This window comes from Macrobrachium rosenbergii, chromosome 17, assembly GCF_040412425.1.
Source record: "Macrobrachium rosenbergii isolate ZJJX-2024 chromosome 17, ASM4041242v1, whole genome shotgun sequence".
Lineage (NCBI taxonomy): Eukaryota > Metazoa > Arthropoda > Malacostraca > Decapoda > Palaemonidae > Macrobrachium > Macrobrachium rosenbergii.
The window spans coordinates 13091185-13118510 of NC_089757.1; the positions used below are offsets into that span (position 1 = coordinate 13091185).

Here is a 27326-nt window from a genome sequence, read left to right on the forward strand (position 1 = left end):
AGCACCTTGAAGGGAAAGCATAATGTTCTCTCTTTATAGTAACACCAGTTGTCAGGGGAGTTAGGCGGAGCTACTTCAGTGGTCATCCGATGATGATCCTTAACAGTAATGCAACAATGGGGTCGTCCTCCACTTTTTACAATGAATTTATCATATTTCCTCATTCTATCTGTTGTTGTATTCCTCTATACATGGTTGTTTTATTTACACTAAGCTGCCGAGCAATATCTACAATCGAGACATTAGTCTTATGCAAGCTAATGATTGTGGTGCAGCTGAGTCTGTTGCCCACCTTATCGATGCAAGTGACGAGACAGTTTAGTATAATTTTTCTGCCCGAATGTGGAGTCACACGATAACATAAGACGTTACGAGATTTTTTCTTTTTTGTTTTTGACAACAATAATGGTTGAATTCTTTCTTTCTTTTTTTATATATAATTTCATTGATGATTATTCAATATTATTTTATTAGTCAATAAGCTTGTATCTGGATTCGAAATATAGTTTCTTCTTTGACTCTTTTGCCCAGTCATCTGAAGTGAAATTTTTCAAAATGTTTTGTCATTTTTCGTAATATGAATTTTTCACTCGCCATTCTTTTTTATATTGTTAACCGTATGATTAATAACCAAAGTTGAATAAGAAAATTACATTTCCTTGTAAATATCAAAAGAACAAATTACTGTTAGGTGAATGAAAACTTCTGGAACATGTGCAAAACATTTTTGAGTGACTGTACATACAATCACATCTTATTAAGATAAATTACACACTGTGGCTTCCCCTGTCCCTCCTTCCCTCTAGTACAGTATTTTTAATGATGTTTAATGCAATACAGTATTGTACTTAGTAAGGCTTTATTGTGTTACATGCATACATTGTTCATACGCAGTACAAACCTGGGTCTTAACATTAGGATAAATCTTTTGGTGCCAGCTGGAAACCGGTAAAAATAAAAACAAGAATTGTTCATGCAAGGAATTGGTGGCATCTGGCATCCATCATGGAGATGAGATGGGAAGCGGCTAGCGACCTGACCTCAACCCCATGACATTTCAGTTTTCTTCTTACCGCCATTGAGAGAGGTCATTTCTTTCTCTCCCTCTCCATGGCCAGTTGTTTTGCCTTTACCCTTTTTTTTTTTCGGGTGGGTTGTTTTTGTGATCAGTATGTGTATAGTGTGCGTGTGTTTTGGTTTTATCATGCAATCCCAAAGCCGAGCTAAAAGTTCCTGTAAGCCTCGGAGAAAATGTCCTGGTGTAGGCTCCAATCCTTGCTCTCGTTATATGGCTTCCTTTGAGACTGGCCCCCATTCAACTTGTAGTGGGTACAGATCGAATGATTGTAATGTGACTAACCCTTGCTCTGTCATTCTTGGCCTCTGTGCAGTGGAAGAGATTTGCCATGAAGAAGCAGCACAAGAGGAAGTCGGAGGCATCATCTTGGGAAGGATTTTCTCCTCCTTCAATGGGTGTTTCTCAGGTTCTTCATTGTTCTGCTTCTCCCCTTGCTTCTCCTTCCTTGTCAGGTTTGTCTCCCTCCTTTTCTTCCATTGATTCATCTTTGGAAGTTTCGGGAGAAGGTTCCCTGAATATGCTTCATGCTGCCCCGTCTCTCTCAGTCGGGGGGGTCCCTCCCAGGAGGCTGGGGACAGCACCATCTTTTTCGTGTTTCAGGCTCAGATGTGCAGATTTTGGTTGTTTAGGCTTCATTAGGCTTATCAGGGGTACCAACCTTAGATGGCCTGCTGTCCCATTCCATGTCTTCACACATTCCATTGTTGGCCACCATGACAGTTATACTTAACTTTAATTACGGCCTTACTACTACTGGGTCTTTAATCAGTGAGATGCCTTTGGTTCTGTCTACTCATCATCCTGGGTCACCTCCGATCACCTTCCATTCAGCTTACAATTGTTCCCACAGATCATGTACAGAGTTTGTCTGCTCCTGTAGTGAGATGCCATTTTGGTTCTGCCCTCTGGGGACTCATCATCCTGGGTCACCATTAGGCTTATCAATCACCTTCCATTCAGCTTCACACATTCCAATTGTTACCGGCCTTCACTCTACAGATCATGTACAGAGTTTGTCTACTCATCATCCTGGGTGTGACATCATTCAGCTTACAATTGTTCCCACAGATCTAGTTTGTCTGCTCCGACATCTGTGGCTACTATGACGTCATCTGTGGCTGTGACGTCTTCTTCCTCTCTCATTCAAACTGTACCCGACACTGTCGTCTCTGCCCTTCAAGTGAAATACAGCCATTTTCTTAAGAGGAGACGGCATAGATCTCCTTCATCGTCTTCATCATCTTCGTCATCCTCTTTTTCGTCGCCTGCCCTTCCTGTTCGTTCCCGCATGAGACGTTGGAGGATTAAGGACTTTGTTGCAGCTTCTCTCCACCATCTCTTCTTCTTCACCTTCAGACCATGGCCCTGTTTCTCCTGCTCACATATAATTGATTGATTATGAAATTTAGGTCTTGAAGACCAAGTGCTGGAACCCATCAGGATTATTCAGCTCCATAATGAAGGTGAAATTTACAAATTAATGATATGATTGATAATGAATAGGTGAATCCATCATCCTTTCAACATCAGGAATCTCATGCTGAGAAAAACTCTACAGTCTAGTGCTAAGAAAGACTCTACAGTTGTTCCTTCATCTCCAACGTGTCCTGTTCAAGTTAGGAGGAAGGACGACAAGGCTCCAATCAAGAAATCCCGAGTGGTAGATCCTTCTAGAAGTCTTGTCAGGCCTATGCCTCCTAGACGTCTTTGTTCTGAATCGTGGTTGCCCAGAAGAAATCTTGATTCCTCTCCTGATTCCCTTGGACGTGGACGTGTGAATAGACACAGCCGTGTAGATGGTGACAGACGTACAACTAGTCACCGCCATAGAGATGGATATGATTGTGGTTCTTCATCTCACTGCTTCGCTGTTCTCAACAACATTCCTCATCGTGATTTTCAAGAAAGGACCACTGCCAATGTTCATCTTCCTGCATCCGCAGCTGTCATTCACCTTCCCACGTCCATCGTACGAGAAAGGGTCTTCTGTGTCTCGAACCAGTGATCGAGACATCTCTCTTCCCTTTACTTCAAAACTTCAAGCTCCCACGAAGGTATTAGGATCTGACAGATCTTATGCTCCGGTTCTAAACCCTGTGAATTCTTTGGAGGAGGCAGACAGGACTCCTCGTGTCCAGGAGGCGGAGGATTTGGAGAATCTGGAGTGCCTTTCTTTTTTATGAAGAGGTTATTTTTATTGTATATAAATATACCTAGCAGTAGCAAACTCTTCCTCTCTCTAGCAAGGAGAGAGAGAGGAATGATAACAAACATGTATAGGTTTGTTATCTGAACAGAAATAGCTCTTTAACCTCCTCAGTACAGTGAATTTCTGCATTGGACTTAGCCCAGTAATCAGACTGTTGGATACCCATATATCTAACAGATCAAGGGCTTACATCTCCTTCCTGTGAATTCTCCTATTCAGGAAGTATGACAGGGTGTGCCAAACCTCCAGTTGGTTTAGGATTCTCTTACCTCCCACCAAGAGTGAGTCTATCCTAATGTTAAGACCTACATTTATTCTGCATATAAACAAGTGACAAATTTAAATTAATTTGTATTTTTTATAGCTAACAAACCTGCAGTCTTAACATTTACTGCCCATCTCTAGCTGCCCCTCTTTAGGTTAACAGTGGGCTGGAAGAAAACTGAGACATCATGGGATTGAGATCAGGTCGCTGGCTGCTTCCCATCTCATCTCTGTGATGGAGGCCAGATGCCCCAATTCCTTGCACAAACAATTTTTGTTTTTATTTTTACCGATTTCCAGCTAGCACCAGAAGATTTATCCTAATGTAAAGACTGCAGGTTTGTTATCTATGAAAAATACAAATTAATTTAAATTTGTCATTTTCATTGTCGATATATTTATACATACATGTATACATTGAATAAAGGTAAATGATTCACATTACTGTGCATTTTCTTACCATACTTTCTCTCTACCGAGTTATTCTTTCAAAGAGAAATTTCAAATTCTTTTTGGAAAAAAAAAGGTTTTTGAGAGAGACAGGCAAGCAAATGCACAGTGTGTGTGTGCATTACTGTGCATAGTTTCATTGTGTTTGCTTTCTAATGCATCAATGTGTGTGTGTAGGTGTGTATCACTGTCAGAGTTAGGTGAGCATAGTATAATCTTTGTTTTAAGATGTTAGGGATTGTTGAATAATGAAACTGAAAAATAGGTAATGGTTATTGATGAAATGAGGAAATGGCAGTTCAAGATGCATGAATGGTATTTTAAAATGTTACCTCTTATGCAGCAAGCAAATTCAAATAACTGGCAACTTTTTGGTCCCAAGGGTGCCAGTTACGAAGGATTGTAAATACCAGTAATATTACAGTATTATAGAGTTTGGTTAGAGCTAGTTACAAGTACTGGTGGTTTTTAGCTTGGGTAAACATTACCGTACCAGATACCTCACCTTTGTATAAATAAGACCTTGATGTATATTTTGATATATTTTTTTAACAAAAAGGGGGTTATACTGTATATGCCATTTAATACAAGCTGAGCTGTAGAACACCATAAATAACAGTACAGGTACTGTGATTTTTTTTACACTTTTTATTGAAGCAAATGTTATTATGTGACTGTGGTTACACCTTTCAAACCTACTTGCTGTCAGTTTCCTTTCCAGTGCTGAATTACTTCATAGGTCCCAGCGCTTTGCCTTTGGCCTAAACTCTATATTCCATTCCAATCCAACAAGAGAATCATGCAGCAGGCATAAGGTGTCTGGATCAGTGGAACATCAAATTTTTATCGTAATATATCTGTGTATTGATAAGGTTGAAGCTTATTAATTATTGGGCTTCCTATGTATGATAGAATTGAATGTGCAGCATATGCTTTCAAGAAAAAGAGAATTATACATTAAAATGCCAATATATTTTCCAGGTATGACTATTACAAATACAGCGAAGATGTCAGTCACCTCAAGAATGTTAGTCATGTGCATTTCAATGACAGCTTGTCATTTACTATGTGTCCCAATCTTCCAGTCTTTCAAAGGTAAAAAATCACAAGTTATTGTCTGAATGAAAACATGTATATTCATAATTTTTAATGTTTATAAACATAAATTTATGTATGTATAATTTCTGAATTATGGATTACCCTAGAAACTAATCTCAATAGGGACAGAGAATAGGAATACAAAGTACAAATTCAGTACCTTATTATGACTAAGTAGTTAATCGGTGACTATTATATCGGTAAATGCTTTATTCAGAATGTTTGTACCTTATCTTATACTTCCAAACTTAAAGCTATGGTTTTAGGAACTGGTAATGAAAGGGTAGCCTGGGTTGCCACACTTTCAACAAGAACTCAGGTGTTGGAAACATCTGTGGCCTGGTGAAATTTAATATTTTTGTCATATTGATCTTTGCAGTGATCCTGTTCTAAATAGATGTGTTCCTGTAAGGGGTGTAGGTCTTACTGGCCTAATATATGACCTCTATGGGTATCTTAATTCACTCGACATTTTAGAACAGGTGCTTGCAGACCTCTATGCTTCTTGGCACTTGATCCTGATGTTTATTTTCATAACTCTTGGTAAGTGAAGCTTTTCTTTCAGCGGATATTTTTGTAGGAGTCAAAAAGCTTAAAATTTTTTTGAAAGAATACTGAAGATTGCTTTCATCTTTCTAAAGTCAGTATCAGATACAGTAGTTTTGCAATTGTTTCTTATTCAAATCAGTGATATTTAAGCCTAAGAAAGTATGTGAAATTCTTTTTGTATTTGTACATTGTATGTTGTTTGTAACTCTTTATTTGTGCTTCAAATTTGCAAACTATCAAAGTAGTTTTCATGAACTGGTTACTTCTGCCTCTAAGAATGAAACCTATATATTAGCCATAAAGTTCTTGATCATATGGTTGACCTTTAGTTTTAACTACCAAACTTCTGAGGTAAAGACAGAATAACATGAGGGTACAGTATGTAGGAAGTTTGTCATTATTGTTTCAAGTCCTCAGGTGTCTTTTGTTTTGTTTTAAAAAATTGAGGCATGTTTGTACATCATTGTAACAGTTCAGGCTGGATTACATAAAGTTACTTGAACTTTGTTTTTAGTGTTTATTAGAGTTATGTAAATAATACATACGGTATTTATCCAATATTTTTTCTCCACCAGGTCTGTCTTGCTTTGTGATGATATGTTTGCATTACATGGCAACTCTAGTGTCATATGCCATTATTGTTGCTGTCTCCATTGTTGCTTCTGGTATGTATTAGTGTTCTTGTATCTTTATGTTCTTTTGATGGGACAGACTTTCCTTTTACATTATTATTATTATTATTTTTATTATTAATTATTATTATTATTATTATTATTATTATTATTATTATTATTATTATTATTATTATTATTATTATTATTATTATTATTATTATTATTATTATTATTATTATTATTATTATTATTATTATTATTCCATAGATGAAACCTATTCATATGGAACAACTTGCCCACGGGCCACAGACTTGAAATTCAAGTTTCCAAAGAATATGGTGTTCATTAGGAAGAAGTAGGAAGAAGAAAAGGGAAATGCAGAAAGAAGAGATCTTTTATTAAAAAAGAAAAAATAAATTAATAAATAGATAAAAATGTGTTAAAATACAAGGTGAATAGTACACATTAGGGTAGTAATGCATTGCATCTTCGCTTGAACTTCTGTAATGCATTGCATCTTTGCATGAACTTCTGAAGTTCCAATTGCACTACATCCTCTGGGAGGCTGTTCCTCAGTTCAATGGTGTTAGGAATAAAGGACCTTTGGAACTGAGAACTTCAACAGTGAGGCACATTTACAGCATATTGGTGCTGCTGTTCAACGAATCTGGTTGCTCACAGCAGATAAAGGGGATCAGGGATCAATTATGAATGTGAAAGATTTCTGTTGAAATATAACTTATGAAAAAGTGACAAACAAGAGACCATCTGTCGATGGTCCAAGTCATAACTGCTATTATTAGGAAATAGAAACCTACCACCACGAACCACTCTGTCTAAAAGAGGTAAATCTCTGGCAGAAGCAGTAAATCACATTGGAGAAGAGTATTTTAGCAAAGGAAGTGCAAATGACTTAAAACTGGTTGCATTAACTTTATCTCTGTTATAAATATATGAGGCCTTATAAACAATGCCTAACTTTGTGCGGCATGTGGTTTAACTTTCATTAGATGTTTCTCAAAAATAAGATGGGAGTCAAAAGTTACACCTAGAATAGTTAAAGATTCAGACTCATTCAGCACAGCTAAGTTCTATCCACCTGAAGGGGAGGATGGGGTGGAAAATCTGTATGAGATTGCTAATCAATAGTGTTTTTATTTTACTGGATTTCAGCCTCATACCCAACCAACTACACCATTCCCTGATCTGGTCCATGTCCCGATTTAGGCTGAGGGCAGCTTCATTTTTTATAGGTGGAGACTTGACTACCCCCACAAGTGTTGCATCATCAGAATACTAAACATTCTTGTTTTCCAGGCCAACAACCATATCACTTGTACTGTACACACTAAAAATAATACTGTATACACCAAAAATAACAGAGGACCAAGAACACTACCCTGTAGAACTCCAGGCACAATAGGTTTTGGTTCGCTAAAGATCCCATTAAGAGCAACTTGCTGCTGCCCTCCTGTAAGGTTCTCTTGCAAATGGCATGTCAAGTCTAAAAGAGCATAGCAGGTGCCTAACTGCTTCCCTGTATGCGTATTGACTACCAGTTAAGAATCCTTTAGATTCCACATACTGTACCTATATGGTGGCTTAAAAATAAGTTTTTCAGCAACTTTGGAGAACATAGGGAGAACAGAGATTTGCCTGTAGTTACTGCAATTTGCAGATATTCCACTCTTTGGAACAGGCACTGTATTACTACGTCAACATAAAATCTATAGACTCTACTAATCTTGGGAGATAACATGCTAGAAACTTTTTTAAAAAACAAAGGGTAGAAATCATCAGGATCTTCTCCACCCTAGCTATCAAGATTATCCAGAATTTTCCTAACATCCCTAGAGTGAAATGGAAACTTTGTAAGGTGACCATTATCAGGGAGAGGGACATCCTCAGCTGATTGCTTAGCTTCTAAAGCTTGATGAAGCAGACTGAAATGAGGAGTAGTATTCTGTGTATAACACTTAAGTACATATAGAAAGCTAATACATCTTTTTCAATCTGGGACTTAAATAACATGCATTCCAATATTTGAAAGTTTTCCAATGTTTTTATTTCCTTGATATATATTCTATTCATTTAACTCTCTCTCTCTCTCTCTCTCTCTCTCTCTCTCTCTCTCTCTCTCTCTCTCTCTCTCTCTCTCTCTCTCTCTCTCTCTCTCTCTCTCTCTCTCTCTCTCTCTCTCTCTCTTTTTATACTGGTTTTTTTATGCACATATTCTGGTTACTTTTTTATGCATATATTCTACTCATCTTTTGTAACAAAAGCTTAGACACTCTCTCTCTCTCTCTCTCTCTCTCTCTCTCTCTCTTTATTTTGTGTTATACTGGTTACTTTTTTATGCACATATTCTACTCATCTTTTGTAACAAAAGCTTAGACACAATGCTTGTAAACTCTTGGTAGGTTAAGTCCAATTAATTTTTTATTTACAAATTTAATTATTTTGCTATTTGTATTATTTTCTTTACTTCCTTGTACAGTCAAGTCCTCGGTGAAACAAAACGAGTATCACATATACTAAGAAGAAAGATTTATATCTTTTTAGCAAAAAAAAAGTTTTGGGTGATTATTTTGGATAATAATACAATGTCTACAGTGCCAGTATGTATTGTATCACATATAATTGTTATCGAGTAAATGAAGTTACTTTAATCTCAAATAAATACATTAGAATATCTAAGGATTAGAGCAATAGCATGATCACACCCATCTTACTTTTGGGTGCTTGTAAATTTAGCATTGCAGTAGAGAAGGAAAATGAGGAAAATTTTGTGAAAGGGGGGGTGAGGTGAATTGTTATTGTTTGGGTATGATTTGCAAGATCACTTTTGGCCTAGAGAGGAAGTGTTAAAGTGGAATGACCTTGAAAGAAACAGGAAAAATTAATCATATACATATGTATTAAATACACAATTAAAATGACCACAGAATGCTCTGTACTTAATAGCAAAGGTAAATTTAGCACATTCTTTATACAGTATATACATATTAAGCAGTTAAAGAGCTAATTAGTTGGGAACTATTACAACAATGTGATGATTTCTTAATGATTTGGGAACCAATTTTGAATTATGTGAACAGTTATATAACATTATTTCTTTTTTGTCTATACAGTATAGGGTTTTAATCAGTAAAGATCCATTTGTGTAGGAACAGTAAAGTTTTTATGGTATTTTAGATGGTAATTATCATTGTGGGCATGATTTTTATACTGACTTTTTTTTTTTTAAAGTTGCTACAGTTCTCTTGTGGTGGAGCTACACTAGTGTGCATCTTCAGCTCAACAACTTGCCTGATTATGAAATCCTTGAAGAGAGTGTTCGTAATGAAAGAGCACTTTTGGCTTATGCTATCATTTCAACAATCATGACAGTAAGTTTACTCTTATCACAGTAAAAATCTTTACTTAATGTTGGCTTTGAGAAGTGGAGCTTTGACGTTTTCAAATATGGAAAAATAATTTAATCTTGTAATTGAGTAAAGTTATTTCAGTAAACATACAGAACATTCATCTTTATCAACACACCAAAGAAAGAATCTCACAGTTATACCTAGTGAGCACCTTAGACTGTCTGTGCTCTACCTTCTCAGTTGCAAGTAGCCCAAGTAAGTTGCTGGTTTCGCAGTCATTCTTTACTTTGCTACCATGGTGGTTCTCTTAGTGAAGTACCATTTGAAGGAATTTCACACAAAGGATTAATAGGATAGATTAATTGAGAATACTATATCAGTCAATCAACCTCTAGCCTCTATCTTCCTTACTCCCATTCCTCCTTCCTTTACCAGTCAAGATCCTCATCTGGACTCCCATGAAGTTCATGCTGCTCTAACTAGAAATGTAGATATCCGGAGGAAAACAACTGTTTCACATTCCCCTTTAAAGTAACCCTTTGAAGTAAAATGTAAGGGAGCCCTCTGATGGTCTGGTAGAATGTGCAAAACCTTCTGCATGCATGGAACCATGCAGTCATGTTGCAAAGTTGCAAGAGGAGTCTGTCAGACATGGATTGTGTCCGCTGATACCCTTCCTTGCCTCATTCCCACTTATGTACTCAGGGGAAGAGGCTGAAACAAAATGAACATCAAAGAACAGGTTTGGTAAAATTGAAAAGCCTTGTGGTATTTTAGATTTGCCCTCGGATTTGGACTTAGGACACCCAAACACTACTGTGAGAACTGATAAACATGCTATGTCACCTTCTTCTGACAAATTGGAATTTTTGTGCTTAGATCCAAGTATGGTAAATATATCAGAGAGAAGAAGCTGATGATGTAAGAGCTACATCTTTTAACCTTACTGGGAATCAGCTGATGTACTGAATGCTGTTGGGTAGGGGTACAATTCAGTATTTGCCCCATATTATCTGAAACATGTAGTAATAGTTTGTTAACCCTTCCATACTAGAGGTCCTTTTGGTTGCTTGTGGGACTGTAAATTGCTTGCCCAAAGATCATGCCTTTTCCTTTTCTCCTTAAAATCCTGGTTTATTTTGGAGATATGGAAAATATGAAGGTATAAATGTATTTGGGAGTTTGCCTTCTTTTCAGAGAGGTATTTTTAAGTTTTGTTGGCTTTCTCAGTTGTACAACTTTTCAATAGGTATTGCGTATAATTCTGTAAGAATGAAATTTGCCCTATTATACAGGTTATACGGGTTCACTAGCCCTCCATGTACATCAGTTTGGTATTCAGCTGGATGAATGTTTAGTAAATTTTATTGATATGATACAAATTTTCATTATAACATTATTTCAGTATTTACCAAACAGTCATAAAACCCCTCAACTTCCCAACAATATATAGGGCAAAGAAAAGAATGACTAAAAAACCAGAGACTCACTCAGCTACTACCAAGGAAACAAGTTGCATTGGTAAAGTTAAAGCTAGATGAATGTTGGTAAGCACTTCTTGTGTCCATTTCAACTGCCTTGAAATGTTCCTTGATAAACCTGTAGGAAGATAGCCAGTCCAAAGTAAAGTACTTTGAATTGGAACACAGTCCCTGTCCATGCGAAGATAAAAAACTATAAGGGATATGGGTGCACAGGAACAGGGAAATGTGCATCTTTCAGGTCATTGGGTGTTGAATAAAATTTCCCATTGAATTGACTGGAGGGCTGAAGCTGTGGTGTTATACTGTCTGACCTCTTTAATCTGGCACCCTTGGAACCAGGCCACTGTCAGACCACAGAAAATCCTGGATGAGAGAAATCACTCCTAAAGAACCCCCTATGTAAACAAAGTCTTGCCAGCCTCATTCCACATATATATTGTTGTGTTATCAAAAGTAGAACAAAGCTTATAAATACTCAGTCATTCATTAGGTTTAGCTCCTTGTGGAAAGTCTGGCCGAGCTTAAACCACTTATTAAGCGCACTGTCAAATTATGATCTGGCACCTTTCAATGTTTTCCAGCATTTCAAAATTTTTTGGCTTTCAGAGAGAGAGAGAGAGAGAGAGACCAGGGTGTCCGTCTTAGCTGATAGTCCAGTTTAACTGGTGATATACATATATACCTACCTATAGACTGTATTTCATTATTTTTATAAAGAGTATGGATAATAAACCAATGTAGAAATGTTTGAGTTAAAGCTCATGGTAAGATTTGAAAAATGAAGAAAAAACATGATAAAAATTATAGAATTCAGCTGCATATGTAGATGCCTAGACTGAGACATAAACGCATAATTGTTAAAATGAAGTGGTCTCCAAAATGAAGAGTAAGATTTTTTTCCTTTTTTCATGTTTTTTTTATTTTAGTTATTTATTCATTTTAGTTTATTATTATCTATATTAATGTACTGTTAAATAAATGTGAGATGATTAAGATCATCAGTAATAAAATAGTGGGACAATTAAGACCATAAGTTCACTAACACATTTTGTTTTCAACAAAAACATTCCGTTAAACGCAAAAATATACATGATCAAAATTATTGTAATTCAACTTGTGAATTTTAACAATAAGTAAGACTATAAAATACATTTCATCATATCGATCTTGGAGAGGGTTGTTTTTTTATTGTTACTGATGTCGTCATCAGTTTGCAGTCGTAAATCTGAGGACGGTCCGGAAATAGGATTCGCAAGTGATGACGCATCACCACAACAGACTTGTGGGATTTTTCATACCACTATATTAAAGTTAAAATTATTGTTTAATTCATGTTTCCATGAAGGAATAATTATATAAAGCAAATTATTGAGTAATTTTTGCCATCAGCAGTCAAATAATCATATCATGGCAACGTTCAAACTTGTCAATAAATAGAACAGAAGTAGAGGGCTGTCATTGGCTAGCAGATCTCCATGGCAACCAGCCAGTCAATCAGGTTTTAGCTGTATTCTGTCTGAGAAAGAACTTTTGCTTAGAGAAGCTGATGATGACATGTGTGTGTGTGTGTGTACAAAACTTAGTTTATAATAGTGTATGTATTTTACTGGTTACATGAAGAGTAGAATGAATTCCTTCTTATTACTTTGAGTGCAAAATTGTTGGTTCAGAGATTCTTCAGCAACAAAAATAAGTTTTCTTTCCTTGAGAAGATATTTACGAAAGCTGCGTTGACATACCTTTAAAGCAAAATTCTTCTTAGTAATCTCTCAAGGATAGAATTATGCTGCATAGGGGGAACTGGGAATTCTCTCTCTCTCTCTCTCTCTCTCTCTCTCTCTCTCTCTCTCTCTCTCTCTGTGTGTGTGTGTGTATCATTTGCATTTGCCTTGTAAACACAGCTAGAATTACACTGTACATAGGGAACTGGCAATTTCTCTCTCTCTCTCTCTCTCTCTCTCTCTCTCTCTCTCTCTCTCTCTCTCTCTCTCTCTCTCTCTCTCTCTTCTCTTTTACTTTGTTATGTCTTTTTTTTTCCTAAAAAACATACAAAGCATCGTACTGTAGCTACAAGTCAGGCAGCAGATAGGTAAAACTGTTAATGCTCAGTGATTGGCTACGATACTTCCTACTGTTCCAGACAGTAGCGTTTCTTAATGACGGTACATACCGTGCCCAAGTTAAATTGGTTACAAGTTAAAAGCATTTCAGTTCAGTACAGTATAAATACAGAACAATAAATATAAAATAAAATATAAATGAAAAGTTTTTAATTTACATTTGGTAAATAAAAAGGAAAAGGTACAAGACGAGTGGAGGAACAGTAACTATCTTAAATCGTGGTCAAACATTCGAATTTTAAATCGGCTGACCCTCTTTGGTGTCCGTCTTATCCAATGTCCAGGCTAATGAGGTCAGGCTTAACAAGGGTCGACTGTAGATATCCATTCGCAAAAGTCAAATAATACAGTCATGTTAAAATTTTAATAAAAATGTTGATTTAGGTTCTGTTTGCAATTATGTTTCATGCATTGTTGTCATATTATCATATTATAATTTATGAACATAGCAATCAGGCGCCATTTGCATTTTGGTAATATTTACATTCTTAAAATCATTGTTGATTGCATTTTACCGACATCATCACGGGCATTAGTTGCTAAATGAAACGCATTTTGGAGAATTATTTTTAAGTGCAGCATCAAAGCTAGGTTCAGAAATGTAATATACTATTATTTATGAATGCAGTAAGTTAAATGAAGTAAAAGAGCTGTTTCTCAATGCGATTGTTTATGTCAGTACTTGCTGTTTTTTATGCCAGTGTCTTGCACACAGTGGTAAGTGGTTGTTAATTATAAGAAATAGTAATGAATTCTTAGACAAGTCACAAGGTTGGCAGGCCTGATTTTATATATGAAGATTTGCATTTAACCTAATGAACTTTTGTTTCTAGGCTTATTTATTAGTTAAAAGCTAATTAAGTTGTGATATGCATTATCAGTCGTATCTACGAAGTTTTAGTGATTATATGATACATGAGTAGTATACTGTATATGCAACTTACGATTCTTTTGCAAGCTACATATTTTTGAGTTTCATAGAATGTTTTCTTTGGAAATAAATTGTGCTTGTGTATTTGTGGAACAAGCTTAAATTCTGAAATCTGGAAAAATCCAAAAACTGAAACAATGTGAAGCGCCGCCCTCATAGCCGGTCAAGAATTAATGGTGGCTGATTAAAAAAAATGCTGGATCATGGGAGTTATCAGGCCAAGGAGTGCTGGATTTAAGAGGTTGGACTGTACAAAAAGGAGTTTGCCCGAGGAATTGGAATTGACTCAGAGGGCTGAGATCGATGATGAGTAATCAGCCTCCTGTCGGTTTTGGAACAATGAAGATGTGGCTGTAAAGACTAGGGTAGTTGTTATTCCAGTCTCCATCATCAATCTTGTCTCCTCACCCAGTTCAGAAATCTCAAGGAAAAAAGGTTTGATGCTAAGAGGTGCTTTGTATTCAAAAGAGAAGTTGGGAATCTTCTCAGACAACCTGCAATTCCCAAGGTTTTGTTTGCAGATTCACCCACACTTCAAAAATGAGGCTCTTGAATTTATGGGAAAGCCACCTTCCCTTCTCTTCCATTTGAATGGTAGTCTATTGGTAGGCTTGTTGGTTCTTCCTGGAAAGGAACACTGCTGATCAGATTGCTAAAGTCTTAATTTGGTAAAGGGTCTGTGTGATGGAGTTCTCGGATCTTGGTATGTTTTCCTTTTTAAAAGGAGAAGTGTTTTATCCTAAAAGCACCTTCCTCCTAGCTTGTAATTAGCTGGGCCAAATACCTGCCTCTTAGGAGGCACTTAATTATTTACCCTAATGACCCTGGTTAATTATTTATCAAAATGGGCCTGGTCATCATCAAGTCAGTCTTGCTGACCAGATTACTGATAGCTGAATCTGGAAATAGGTGGCTACCTGTAAAATCAAGTTCTTAAGTCTTTCCTGTCCATGGACATATCTAAATCAGATTACTCCTCTTTCTAAAAGTTTTGGCCAATGTGTTAATGAACATCCTCAGGGCAAGAATCGGAATTTATCCAAAGGCAACACAGTTTGCAGGTCACTCCCAATCCCAGCTCCAACCAATTAATTTTCTTCAAGAACTTTTAAAGGTATTTCTCAAGTGTTTGATTCTTGAGGAAGAAACTTAAAAGTTGTAGGAGGAATTGATTGCTGAGTACTGCATGGAGGCAATCTTCAGTACCAGATCATTGACAAGCCTGAAAATAACAGCCTGAAGTGTAGTAAAATTTCCTTACTCTAAAATCCAGAACAGGAAAGAGCTGAGGAAATGACATAGGCTTGTTGTAGCCTCTAACTGACCATCTACAAGCTGTTCTCTCTGTAACATGAGACAAAATTTCAGAGGTAACTTTGGCAAATGATAAGTTAAATGTTTAGGTGCCATCCTCCATTTTGATTGAATCATTCGAAGGAGAAATGCTTTTCTCGTATGTGAATGATGGCTTGAGCATTTAGAAAATGAGCAACACCATGTCATGAAAAATGACCCAGTTCCTTTAAAACTGGGCTACTTAGGTTATTCAATATTGGGTAGCTCAGATTGATTTCATTTGTTTCCAATCACTTTTGGTCTGAGTTGCTTGCATCTTCAATGTTCAGTTCTTCATGCTGTGCTCTGAGTGGCTCATGTCCATGAAAGATAAGCAATTCAAGATCTGATGAGGAATGGGTTAGGTCCTTTGAAGACGAGTTGCTTGGGTCCTTAAAGGTCTTTTAAATATGAGCTGCTCAGTTCCTCTGACATTGAAAGGCACAGGTCTCTAATAGACAAGTGGCACCATGTCAGAGTACTATAAGAATAAGAGTGATTTAGCACTGTTAGAATAATTGACTTGAATAAAACAAGTAATAACAGATGGAACAATCTCAAAGATCAAGCACTTCAGCATGCACTGTCATTTTCTTTTTCAATGCTTGGTTTGGAGAAGAGGATCACTTCCTCTTTGCTTTACTGATGAGATATCCTGACTCGAGCATAGAGAGGCAAAGTGAACTTTAGGCAGTCACTCTCATTGCATGCATCAAGGGAAAAATGTGCTGCTTCAGTTGGTGCTTGAGAGATCACCAATAAACCTAGAGTGGTAGCTGCACAATTGAGAGTAGCATTTTATTTTTTTGCTGAAGTGTGAACACACCTTTGGTTTTGCACTAGAAGCAGGTTTAGACTGCACATTGTCTGGCGAGAGGTGGAACATTATTGACAGTAATTACCACTATTTGGTATGTGTGAGTGAGCAAGAACTTCTCGGATTAATTTGTGGCAGCATGAATCAAACTGAAGAATCCGAGGCCAAAGAAGACCAATCAGAGCCAAGGATCTTCCTCTTATAACGCCCTCTGTTTTACCCCTTCCACTGCTCCTCCAACCAATCCAGACAAAAACATACTAGTTCATGGCAAGCTAAATATAAAACAAGGATGTCTTATTAATTAAAGTTGCCTTGTACACATTACAGTAATCTCTCCCTTGTCCAGATTAATACATCCAAGGCCCTGCCAGATGATGGAAATTTCTGGATGTGTTTAAAAAAAAAAAACACTATGGATGTAAACTGAATACCCTTACTCCCCTTACCTTGTCAGTACCACATACACTAAATATGCTTATATTATAAACCACACAGAATACACTGTCCAGTACTGTACGCAAAAACCAAGCTGTGTTATATACTGTGTAAAAAATTAACATAAATATTGAAATTCTCTCTCTCTCTCTCTCTCTCTCTCTCTCTCTCTCTCTCTCTCTCTCTCTCTCTCTCTCTCTCTCTCTCTCTCTCATCTGTGGTATGCTCAAACTGCTTACATGGGCTGGACATGAAGCATTTTTTTTTTTTTTTTTTTTTTTTTAAAGAATAACCCAAGGAGGAAAAGAAATGCAAGCAAACATTCAGCAACAGGGTGCATATGTGTATGTTACACAAATGTACATGTACACATGGTGATTTTATACTGAATAAGTAGCATTTTCGTACAGTATTAGAGCAATATTATTTATTTTGCATGGTATACAAAAATCTGTGACATTATTACACCATCTGAAACACATCAGAAGCTACTAGAGAGCTTAGGCTATCATAAATCATTGCTTGAAACATTTAATAAATAAGTAATGCATTATATTTACTCATTAACAAAATTATATGTATTAATTCCATTAAGGGATATTAACTTTATCATCCACTGTATATTGAGTACCTACTCTGAACACAAGCCACTTATAGAAGCAAAGTGACACATGCCAATTTATCGATGTTATGAAAATCAACTCATGAGTACTGGAGAGAGAGAGAGAGAGAGAGAGAGATAACACAGTCATTAAACATTTACAACAGAACTAACAGCGAACAAGATCTTAATGCTACCCAATCATTTTATTGTCTCTTAGACTCATGTGAACATGCAATACCTATTGCCTCCAAATTCAGTCTGATTCAACGGTTACAACGAAAGAAAAGTATTTTATTTTGTCATATGGACAGGCAACATCTTCAAGTAATTTTGCACTTCTGTAAGCAGTCATTTTAGAATTCTCTCTCTCTCTCTCTCTCTCTCTCTCTCTTGTGTAATGGATGATTATTTTATTACAAGTTAATAACATTTGATGAAATGTGATTTATATAATTGTGTTCATTTGTAAACATAGTGCATAACTTGTTTAGCTAAGGTTTCAACTGGTGATGTATGATTGTGTAAGTTGATTTATGTGTTTTGGATGAGTAAGGGTTAGTAAATATTTGTATGCCATGCCATTTAAATACACAGGAAATACATGCTGTAGTTTACCTCAACATGATGCATATTATTATTATTATTATTATTATTATTATTATTATTATTATTATTATTATTATTATTATCATCATCATTATTATCATTATTATCATCATTATTATTATTATTTATTATTATTATTATTATTATTATTATTATTATTATTATTATTATTATTATTATTCAGATGAAACCTATTCGAATGGAACAAGCCCACAGGGGCCATTGACTTGAAATTCAAGCTTCCAAAGATTATGGTGTTCATTAGGAAGAAGTAAGAGGAGGTAAAGGGAGATACATAAAGAAGAGATCCCACTTATTAAAAAAGAAAAAGTTAATAAATTAATATAAATAGATAAAACATCTTTTGACATAGGAAAAACCTATTTTTGGTAGTCGCTGTTGAGTCCTCAAGGAGTTGCCCCCCATGGTGTGCCAGCACTCCATGGTGACTAGACTAGCATCAAAGAAATATCTTTTAGCCTGGTCTTGTAGCCGGGTATTGTGTCATAATGAAAACACTATGACCATGATAGAGTACTGTATACTCAAAGGTAAGAGGGCATTTTCTCATATCTTCAGCGAAGCTGAACCTAGTTTTCCTACATCAAAAACTGTAAGAAGTGACCATTGCACATGCGCATCTGTCATCTTGTTTACAACTGGGCAGGCAAAAGACCAGCTTCCATTATTCTTTGCTGGTTCAATGTAGGATGATCCCTTGCCCAAATTCCATGCCTCTTTGTCAGGGAAGTGGAAGGGTTTTGAGGACTAAACAGCGACTACCAAAAATAGGTTCTTCCTATGTCAGAACATTTTATTATAGTGTACTGTAGTTGCTTTTTTCATCTTCAAGGAGCTTTATAAAAGAAATTGACAGGTGACAAAAGGGTTAAGCTCTCAAAATTTTAATCCCAAAAAACCAAAGAAAAAACAAAAAACATTTCTGGTCTGAGGTCAAGCCACAAGTTCCAAGCCCTATTCCTTATTCTAAAAAACCTTTTGGGGTTTTGGTAACAAGAAACGAGAAACTAAACAAGAACTTGCTTTTTTAGGGTGAAGTTCTATAGTGACTTACCTAATGTGCTGGGTGTGGTTGCAGTCTTGTCACACCTTCCCCAGCAATAGTCAGCATACTCACCCGTTAGGAAGACCCCTGGTTTTCTGCTGTGGGGTCAGGACTAAACATACCACCTACTGATATGCAGTGTAGAATTTGTTTGACCTCATGGCAGTAATGTTTTAAGAATACTGTCTCTGATGCCCACCTTGTAATTTCGGAGACTTCTTCGAAAGTGACATTTCTGAAGAAGGCCAACAACGTACTAACTTTCCTCATGTCATGTGACCTAGGAAAGGAGTGTGGGTTTGCCTTTTTAATGAGGGACACTAAAATTATTCTTAGCCCTTGTAGAGAGAGTGGTATATTCATGCTAGGGTGTAGGAAAACAAAGAAACAAAACAAAGGATTTTTAAATAAATAAATTGAAAAAATTACAATAATCAATATGCTGTATTAGCTGAAGCCATGGTATTTCAATGCTTTGAGACACAACAGACCAATCAAATGAAATCCTTCAAGTTGTGACAGTAGTGCATGCTTATTTATTTTCTCAAAATTTTGCAAGTGTGTCTTCAATGCCAGGAAATATGGTAATTTACAGTCATTTTCAACCTGAGAATTTTTGTTATGCATTTTTTTCATTTCATATTAGAGGTTTAGAGAACTGTTCAGTCATTTTGAGATTACTAGATGTTATAGACGTTCAGGTGTTTAGTACAATAGTCAGCTTTAATTCTGTTTCAAGGTAAATATATTTTTTCATCTTAACAGCTGGCACTGATTGCATTGGTTGTTTATGTCCGTCCTCACATTGCTATGGTGTCCGAATTGTTCAGACATGCTGGTGGATGCTTAGTTCGTCACCCTGGACTTCTGCTACAGCCTGTTATAACTTTTTGTGTACTTTTAGCATTTTTCTTGTTATGGGTCTGGGTTATGGTGTCTCTAGCCACTGCAAGTAAGTATGTTTACTTTATTCCATTATTACTTCATGATTTCTTTTGAGTTCCATCATATCACTTGTCGTAGAAATTCTTATATGTAATACTTTGTAATATTTTCATGCATTCAGAAGGTGAGGCAGTTGTCACTGCAGCCCACAGATAAAAAAATTCTTATCACCTCTGCAGAGTGTCTTAAATATCATTAGTCATTTTTTAAAGTTGTTATAAAGCAAATGTGATCCAGATTTTCTTTTAGTGTACATTTTTTCTAATGTAAATATTAATGTTTTCTTTTACAGAACACATGCGTAGTATCAGTCTAGAGTCAGTTATTGACAAGTCAGCATCCAATGTGACATCGTTACAAGTCAAACGTAATATATGGTTTGGTTCTCTGCTTTTCATTCTTGTTTCTCGAATAAATTTTTGTTATAAAAAAAATATTTAAATCTTAATAGTACAGGTTTTCCTTGAAACTTATTATTTGTCTACTTATTACTTGTATTACCATGGTTCATGCAATATAAGACACTTTTTTCCGAAAAAATTCCTCCACAAAATTACCTTGCATCAGATACCCTAATGGTTAGCTTTAGGTAGGCATATGGGTTATGGTTACCTGTCCTGCCGTACATACTTTTGTATCATCTAATCTCATGTGTCATGCGACCCTTAAAAATTGCCTCATATCATGATTTCATTACATATCTCATGTATTATGTGAGTTGCACTTTCAGTAGACTACACTAGGCTATGCTTAATGTGTGGGTTTCATTTGTATTAGATTACACTTTACTGTGTGTCTCAGCTTCAGTAGATTCCACTGATAATTCATATTACATCAAAGTTTAGCTAATTAATTGACCTGGAAGTTTACGTACAGTAGGCTAAATGCATGCAAAACATTGTTATAAAGAACAGCAAGTACTGAAACTTAACATGAAACTAGCATGAAATTTGGCACAGGTGCTCATTTTAACCCCCTCTTTTGAAAAATCAGGGTGTCCATGCAAAACTTCAAGATGGCCGCTAGTTGTATTGATTTCTGACACTTTGAGTAAATCATTGTTGAAATAAATACATCAGTCATTATTCAGATAATGTCCTGCTGGGTAGAAGAGTTAATTGAAGATATCACCAGAGCTCATACTACTATATTTAGCATTGTGATAAAGATGGCATACAAAATGGCTGCCATGAAACATTTTGCTTGATAACTCTGCAACTAAGAAACATAGAGACATGGAATTTTTATTTATGCCTACATTTATGAGGCCAGAGAATCTGTTTCTAGCATTTCTATTGGGCTATTATCAATATTACATCTTGGAAAGGGACCCCATAATGCTACTGAAAAGTATATAAGCACAAGACTATAATGGATGATAACAAAGTATCTAATATATGTTCAAGCACTGTCTCAATAGCCTGAAATGAAGCAAGATTTTAGAGATGCACGTTGTCACCCTTTAGTGTGACAAAATTCTCATTCAGATGTATACGAAGCATCATTTGCAACATTATAGTTACACCTCACATTATGATTACACCTCACATTTGCAGCTACACAAAACTGTTCATGTAAGCCCAAGCCTGTAGCATTTGCACTTGCCATGGCAACCAGACTTGCAGCCACATTTTGTATGCTGTTCACAACTCTTTGCAATGGGGAGTTGGCTGTCCAGAAGGCTTTCCAGTCTTCACCAATCTTTTATAAACCCCAGTCAGCTGGACTCTGTGCCTCTGGCTGGCGCAGAATTGCCTGACCCCATGCACAACCTGCCTGATATGCTGAACGTTTGGTGTATTGACGCAGAACTGCTCTGGCTTCATATGGTCTCTGCTTTCTGGCAAACAAGTCAAGTCTGGCCTCATCCACAATGTCAACAGTGCTTGACTTGTCATACATGAGGACCACAAACTTCTCCAGAATATTCAGATCACCATCTTCAGTGACTGGTGGGTACTTGCTGAGTTTGGCAAAAACTGGAGTGGCCCCTGGAAAAATGTCCCATGTCTGCCATGCTGTTTTCTTCCATTATTTCTAAAGGCTGAGACCACATCACAACCTGCAAATGCATGGAAGAACAGCATGCCTTTGTCCATCTCTTGACCAACATTGTTGTACAGGTTGTGAATGCCAATCCATCAAAGTCTCTGTCCTTGGCCAAATATGAGCCACATCTGCTGCAGACCCATGCTTTGCAGAGTTGGGAACACACTCGGGCCAATGACAAGGAAATCTGTGTCATTGGCTTTGACCATGATAGACTTACTCTCCTGTCCTGAAGCATATCTGGCATGGACAGAGATGCGGCTGTCTGCCTCCTCATGAGAACATTTGTCCAGTTCAAGTACTCACTTTGTGAGTGGTAAGTGCATGGGTTCCCTTGGTCACAATAACCAAGTTTGGTGCAGATATCTGAGCAATCTTGTCTGCCAGGAAGTGAAAAAGCTCTGACTTCTTGTCATTGTGCCTCAAGATGTTTTGCCAGTTTGAAGGAATGGTGTTCTTTTCTGTCACTTTGCGTTTTCCCCCATGTCCCCTTTTGGACCTTGTATCTGCTTTCAGACTTGATGAACATACAAGGTGGTATTTCAGCCCTTGTGCAATTGCATCACCTGCACCTAGTTTTGCCAGTAATTTACTATCATTAAGTGTGTGAGGCCATTCATGTAGTCTCCTGTTGAGATTCATGGTCATTGGTTGTCGAAGATCTGATACAGGTGCCACATTTTCACAAAAAATGCATGCTTCATTGTCATGACTCATTCGACACTGTATAGCATGCTTTTCCTGTGGTTCACTACCTTCAACTGTAGATCTTTGCTTTCTTGCACAATCAAGTTTTGCATTATTAAACATGACCCTAGAGCTCTTGTGGTATTTTGCCATGTTTTGTCGCAGTGTTGTCTCTATGCCTTCATCCAGCCTTGCTGGGTCAAAGTTAAGCAGCATTGCACCAATCTCCTGGAACAATGGCACATTGGGTGAAGTCATTACGTACCCATCATTTTCAGGATTATGATATACAGAGGCCAAGGGTGAAGAGTTAGACCTTCATTTTTATTGTCTTCTTGGCAAAGACAACATTTGCTCCAGTCAGTCTTCCTTTTGCCTGTGATTGAATTTACACTTGCCATTATGAGCTCTTGACTAAGGCCAAGGGGCTATCCTTTTACCACCTTAATCTGATATGCACATTGATGTATGGGATACAACTAGGTTCGGTCACCCTACACCTAGCCCGATCATTCATCCAGTGCCATTTAAGTTCCTTGTGATCTGTACACCATCCAGGTAAGTACATGAACAAGCCACGTAGAGCCCCACTTACCCTTGGCTTGGCCCTCCCATGCTGGCACCTCCTGTCAATTCAGGCATGGCTGTCGTGACTAGATCTACCAGCTACAGTATATGTATACTTTCTACCAGCTAACTGATATAGGGCTATTAGACAGCATTTGGGACACTAAACTACTAAACAACAATAAAGCAAAGCTGGGTACAGCGTAAGTAAAGTAAGATTAGCTGACACTGAACCTCATGCTGAGTTACACAGCAGTGAAGTCACCAGTGTGCCTTGGTTGTGCGCTGACATTCACTCTTTTAAACTAAAAGATAAAACCACCGCCTAAATTATATATAGACTTGCAAACTGTTATAGTGAACAGGAAGACATTCTTCCATGCCTACTGAATCCTGAGATGTGATTTGATTATTTAAGGTTTTTGGCTGCCATATTGGATGCCATCTTTCTTCATAAATGCTATATGAAATCTTTAATAGAAATACATTTTACTTTTGCTTGGTGACTCTGCCTAAAATGTGCATAACCAAAACAGATGCATAAAAACATGACCAGAGGCACATGAGTCCCATGTTAAAACCTTGACTAGTGGCCATCTTGAAAAATGGCAGCCATTTTGGAATTTTGAGTGGACACCCAGTAATTTTCAAAAAGTGGCCTATGGAGATATGTACCAGATTTCATGCTTGTATCATTAACTGAAGCAATTTAGTGATAAAATTATTTTATCTGCTGCACTAAAATAAAGAAAGGGCTGTTTCTCAGTGTTAGTTACCGTAATTATCACACATTTATTAAGAGTTGCGTTGTAGTTGTCAACCTGTTGAAAACTTGCTAATTCTCAAAGGTGACTCTCACAAGTAAAACTAAAATAGATTTTTATTTATTCTCCATGCAGTAGAGAAAATGACCTTAAAAAATTTCATCAGTTAAGCTGGAGGTGAAGAAACGAATAATGGCCAGGCTGTAAAACATTTTAGAATAAGTGAAAGCAACATCCAAAGCTAGAAAAATCACATCTTTACTTCATTTAAAATTTGCTGCATATATGAATAAAGGTAATCTCCATTTTTTAATCCATCTATAAACTGATTGCCATAATGCAGAAGCACATTGTTTGATGGCCTTACATTATTTGTCTCCGAACACTTTGTGACTTATTTAATTACACAACATTTTGTTCTAGTCTTCTGAGATTGTATGAATCATCAGTTGAATATTAAACCAAAATTTAATGTAAAATCTGCTAGATTACTGTCCTGATGCTGTAGTTACAAGACAGCCATTGTTATTTTGGTGCTAACACCCTACATGGACAAAATATGACATCATCATCAGCCTCACTGATATATGGATTTTTACTGGGAAACAGTAGTCAATAAACTCGCTAAAATGGTTAAAACTCTCAGTACAGTAATAATTATTCTGTGAATGAAATCCTGGGTAAATTTATTAAGGTAATGAATAGCTTTAAGCTGAAGCCATATCCACTAGTCTTAGGCCAAAATCTGAGTGGGGGAAAGTGTGGATTTTTGTTTTTCCTAAATATATCATGCCAAATTATAGGTGCATATTATACTCTGGTGGTCTTATATGGCAGGAAATACTGTACTTCCCAAACAGTTATTAACTGTAGGATTGTTTTGCATTATGAATGAAAATGTATTGTAAGGAATGGTGAACTCGTACGTAGGAAATGTTGCTTGTTGTTTCATGGTGTTTCATAACTGTGTTATGATAAACTACAATTTTAATGTAGCTCAGTTTTTCACTTTCAGCCCCTCCTCTACTCTTGTTGGAATATGTTGATCCCACCTGGGTGCGTTCTTTGTGGTGGGTGTGGGCGATAGGACTGGTATGGGTGGCAGAGTTCATACTTGCCTGTCAGCAGATGATCATTGCTTCAGCAGTTTCTACTTGGTATTTTTCAAGGTTTGTCTTTCTATTCATTTGTATGCTGATGAGTTTATATTGTATTATCATGTCACTTTTCACCATATCCTCGTTTTGGTAATTTTGTTGATGGTAATATAACTTTATTTTACAGACTTTCTTTATGTTTTTCAAAATCAAAAAGCTTTTCACTAGTACAAATCCTTGTTATGTTTTTTAAATTAATGAAATGCTTGATTTTTATTAGGCAAGAGGGCCGTACAAAAGCCAAACATCCTGTCTGGTGGTCTTGGCAGACTCTTCTCTCTTATCATATTGGTACAGTTGCAAAAGGGTCCTTTCTTATCACTCTTTGTAAGCTGCCACGGCTGATCATCCAGTGGACAACAAAAAAGTAAGTGGTACAAACTCTTGAAGGGGAGAGTACCTTCAGTCCCCAGCTCTACTTTTTTTATTTTTTTCACCTACTACAGGGTCCCCAGTTATCAGCAGGGGTTCTGTTCCCAATGGTGTGATGATAACTGAAAATTGGCAATAACCGGATATCAGGTCCGATAACTGGGGATCAGCACCGATAACCGGAGATCGGCGCATATCGTCGCCGAAAATCCAGTTATTGCCGATAACTGAGGCCACTGATAACCGGGGACTGCCTGTATAGAATTTCCCTTCCTTTCCAGTGTGCTTTCTGCTGTCTAACATCTACAACTCTGCTTTTATTCCAAACTTCCAGTAAGTTAGATCGATGTTGATGAATTGGATTAGGCTCAGATATGTTCAACAGTACAAAGAATGAGGAATGTGAGTTAGGACAGCAAGCATCTTTACCCTTACAGCTTAAGTATCTGACATCTCTGAGCAAGGGGGGAAGGTTTCTTTTTAATAGCTTCTGGGTCTGATCTCGGTAAACAAATACAGTAGACCTTTAAGGTGTTATGAGTGGGTATATATAGTTGAGTAATCCCCCAGGGCCATGCTATTATAGAGGGATGCATCCATCCCCTGTCTGTGACATGCTGGTGTGCATGGGAACTACAGAGAATCACAGCTCAAAATGCTATGGCTTGGAGATCTGTACAGTTTTTGTCTTTGTGAGATATGACCAACTAGAAAAGCTGGAATCTATAATGTATCTGTTTAAAAAAAAAAATTATGTCAGGTACTTGTAATGTCCCTTCCAAATAAAGCTGTTAATGGGGAGAGTTAGAATGGGAGTTAAATATGCTAAAATGGAACTAAATGTAAGAAAGTTTAACTATTCATAAAATAAACACCATAAAATTAAATATACAGTATGAAAATATTGGAGGTGCTTATAGAAAGGCTGAGAAAAATTATGGAAACTAATGATGTCATTCTGAAGCAGTCTTCATACTGAAGCATCTACAGTACAAGAACCAGGCATAGAGGATAAGATTATGTCATGTATTCTTTTTGGCTCTTAAGTATGCACATAGCAGAATACCAAGACAGACAGTTAGGTAAGCAAGAAGGCAAGGGACACCAAAAAATCTTCAAGCCCTTGATATTTCTGTACCACTGCACCAGGTGCAGTGTAAAGACATCAGTAATTGTATCAGGAGAATTTGAGATAAAAGTTGGTGTCCATCAAGAATCACCCCTGAGCCCTCTGCTCTTTACTATAATAATTGAAAAGCTACAAGAGTAAAAAAAAAAAAATGTTTTGACAGGAAAAACCTATTTTTGGTAGTCACTGTTGGGTTTTCAAGGAGTTACCCCTCCATGGTCTGCCAGAGCTCCATGGTGACTAGACTAATACCAAAGTATTCTCTTTTATCCTGGTCTTGTAGCTGGATATTGTGTCATAATGATAAATACTATAACACGTGATGGAGTATATTGGACTCAGATAAGAGGGCATTTTCCCTTATCTTCAGCAAAGATGAACCCAGTTTTCCAATGTCAAAACCTGCAGGAAGGGTTCCGGATAGGGAAAGATACGTACAGGTTCAAAGTCATGCCCTTTGGGCTAAATATTGCCTCAAGAATTTTTACAAAATTAGCAACGGTAGGTGTTCGAGAACTCAGACAGAAAGGAATATAATACCCTACCTAGACGACTGGACAATCTGGGGCCCACAAGAAAAGTGCTTGAAAAACCTAAGAGCAGTGGTCAACAGACTCCAATCAAA

The 27326-nt window shown here is 36.9% G+C and overlaps 1 protein-coding gene across 5 annotated transcripts in view; it reads left to right on the forward strand.

Moving 5' to 3' along the window:
* The window catches only part of LOC136847744 (choline transporter-like 1), a 97101-nt gene that overhangs the window by 56986 nt on the left and 12789 nt on the right, over positions 1–27326 (forward strand). For all 5 annotated transcript variants that reach the window (XM_067119615.1, XM_067119613.1, XM_067119617.1 and 2 more), the window contains 8 exons: positions 4983–5096; positions 5479–5642; positions 6224–6313; positions 9512–9651; positions 19797–19983; positions 20269–20343; positions 25059–25212; positions 25421–25567. In XM_067119615.1, coding sequence (XP_066975716.1) covers positions 4983–5096; positions 5479–5642; positions 6224–6313; positions 9512–9651; positions 19797–19983; positions 20269–20343; positions 25059–25212; positions 25421–25567 — 1071 coding nt within the window. The remainder of the gene's footprint in view (positions 1–4982; positions 5097–5478; positions 5643–6223; positions 6314–9511; positions 9652–19796; positions 19984–20268; positions 20344–25058; positions 25213–25420; positions 25568–27326) is intronic.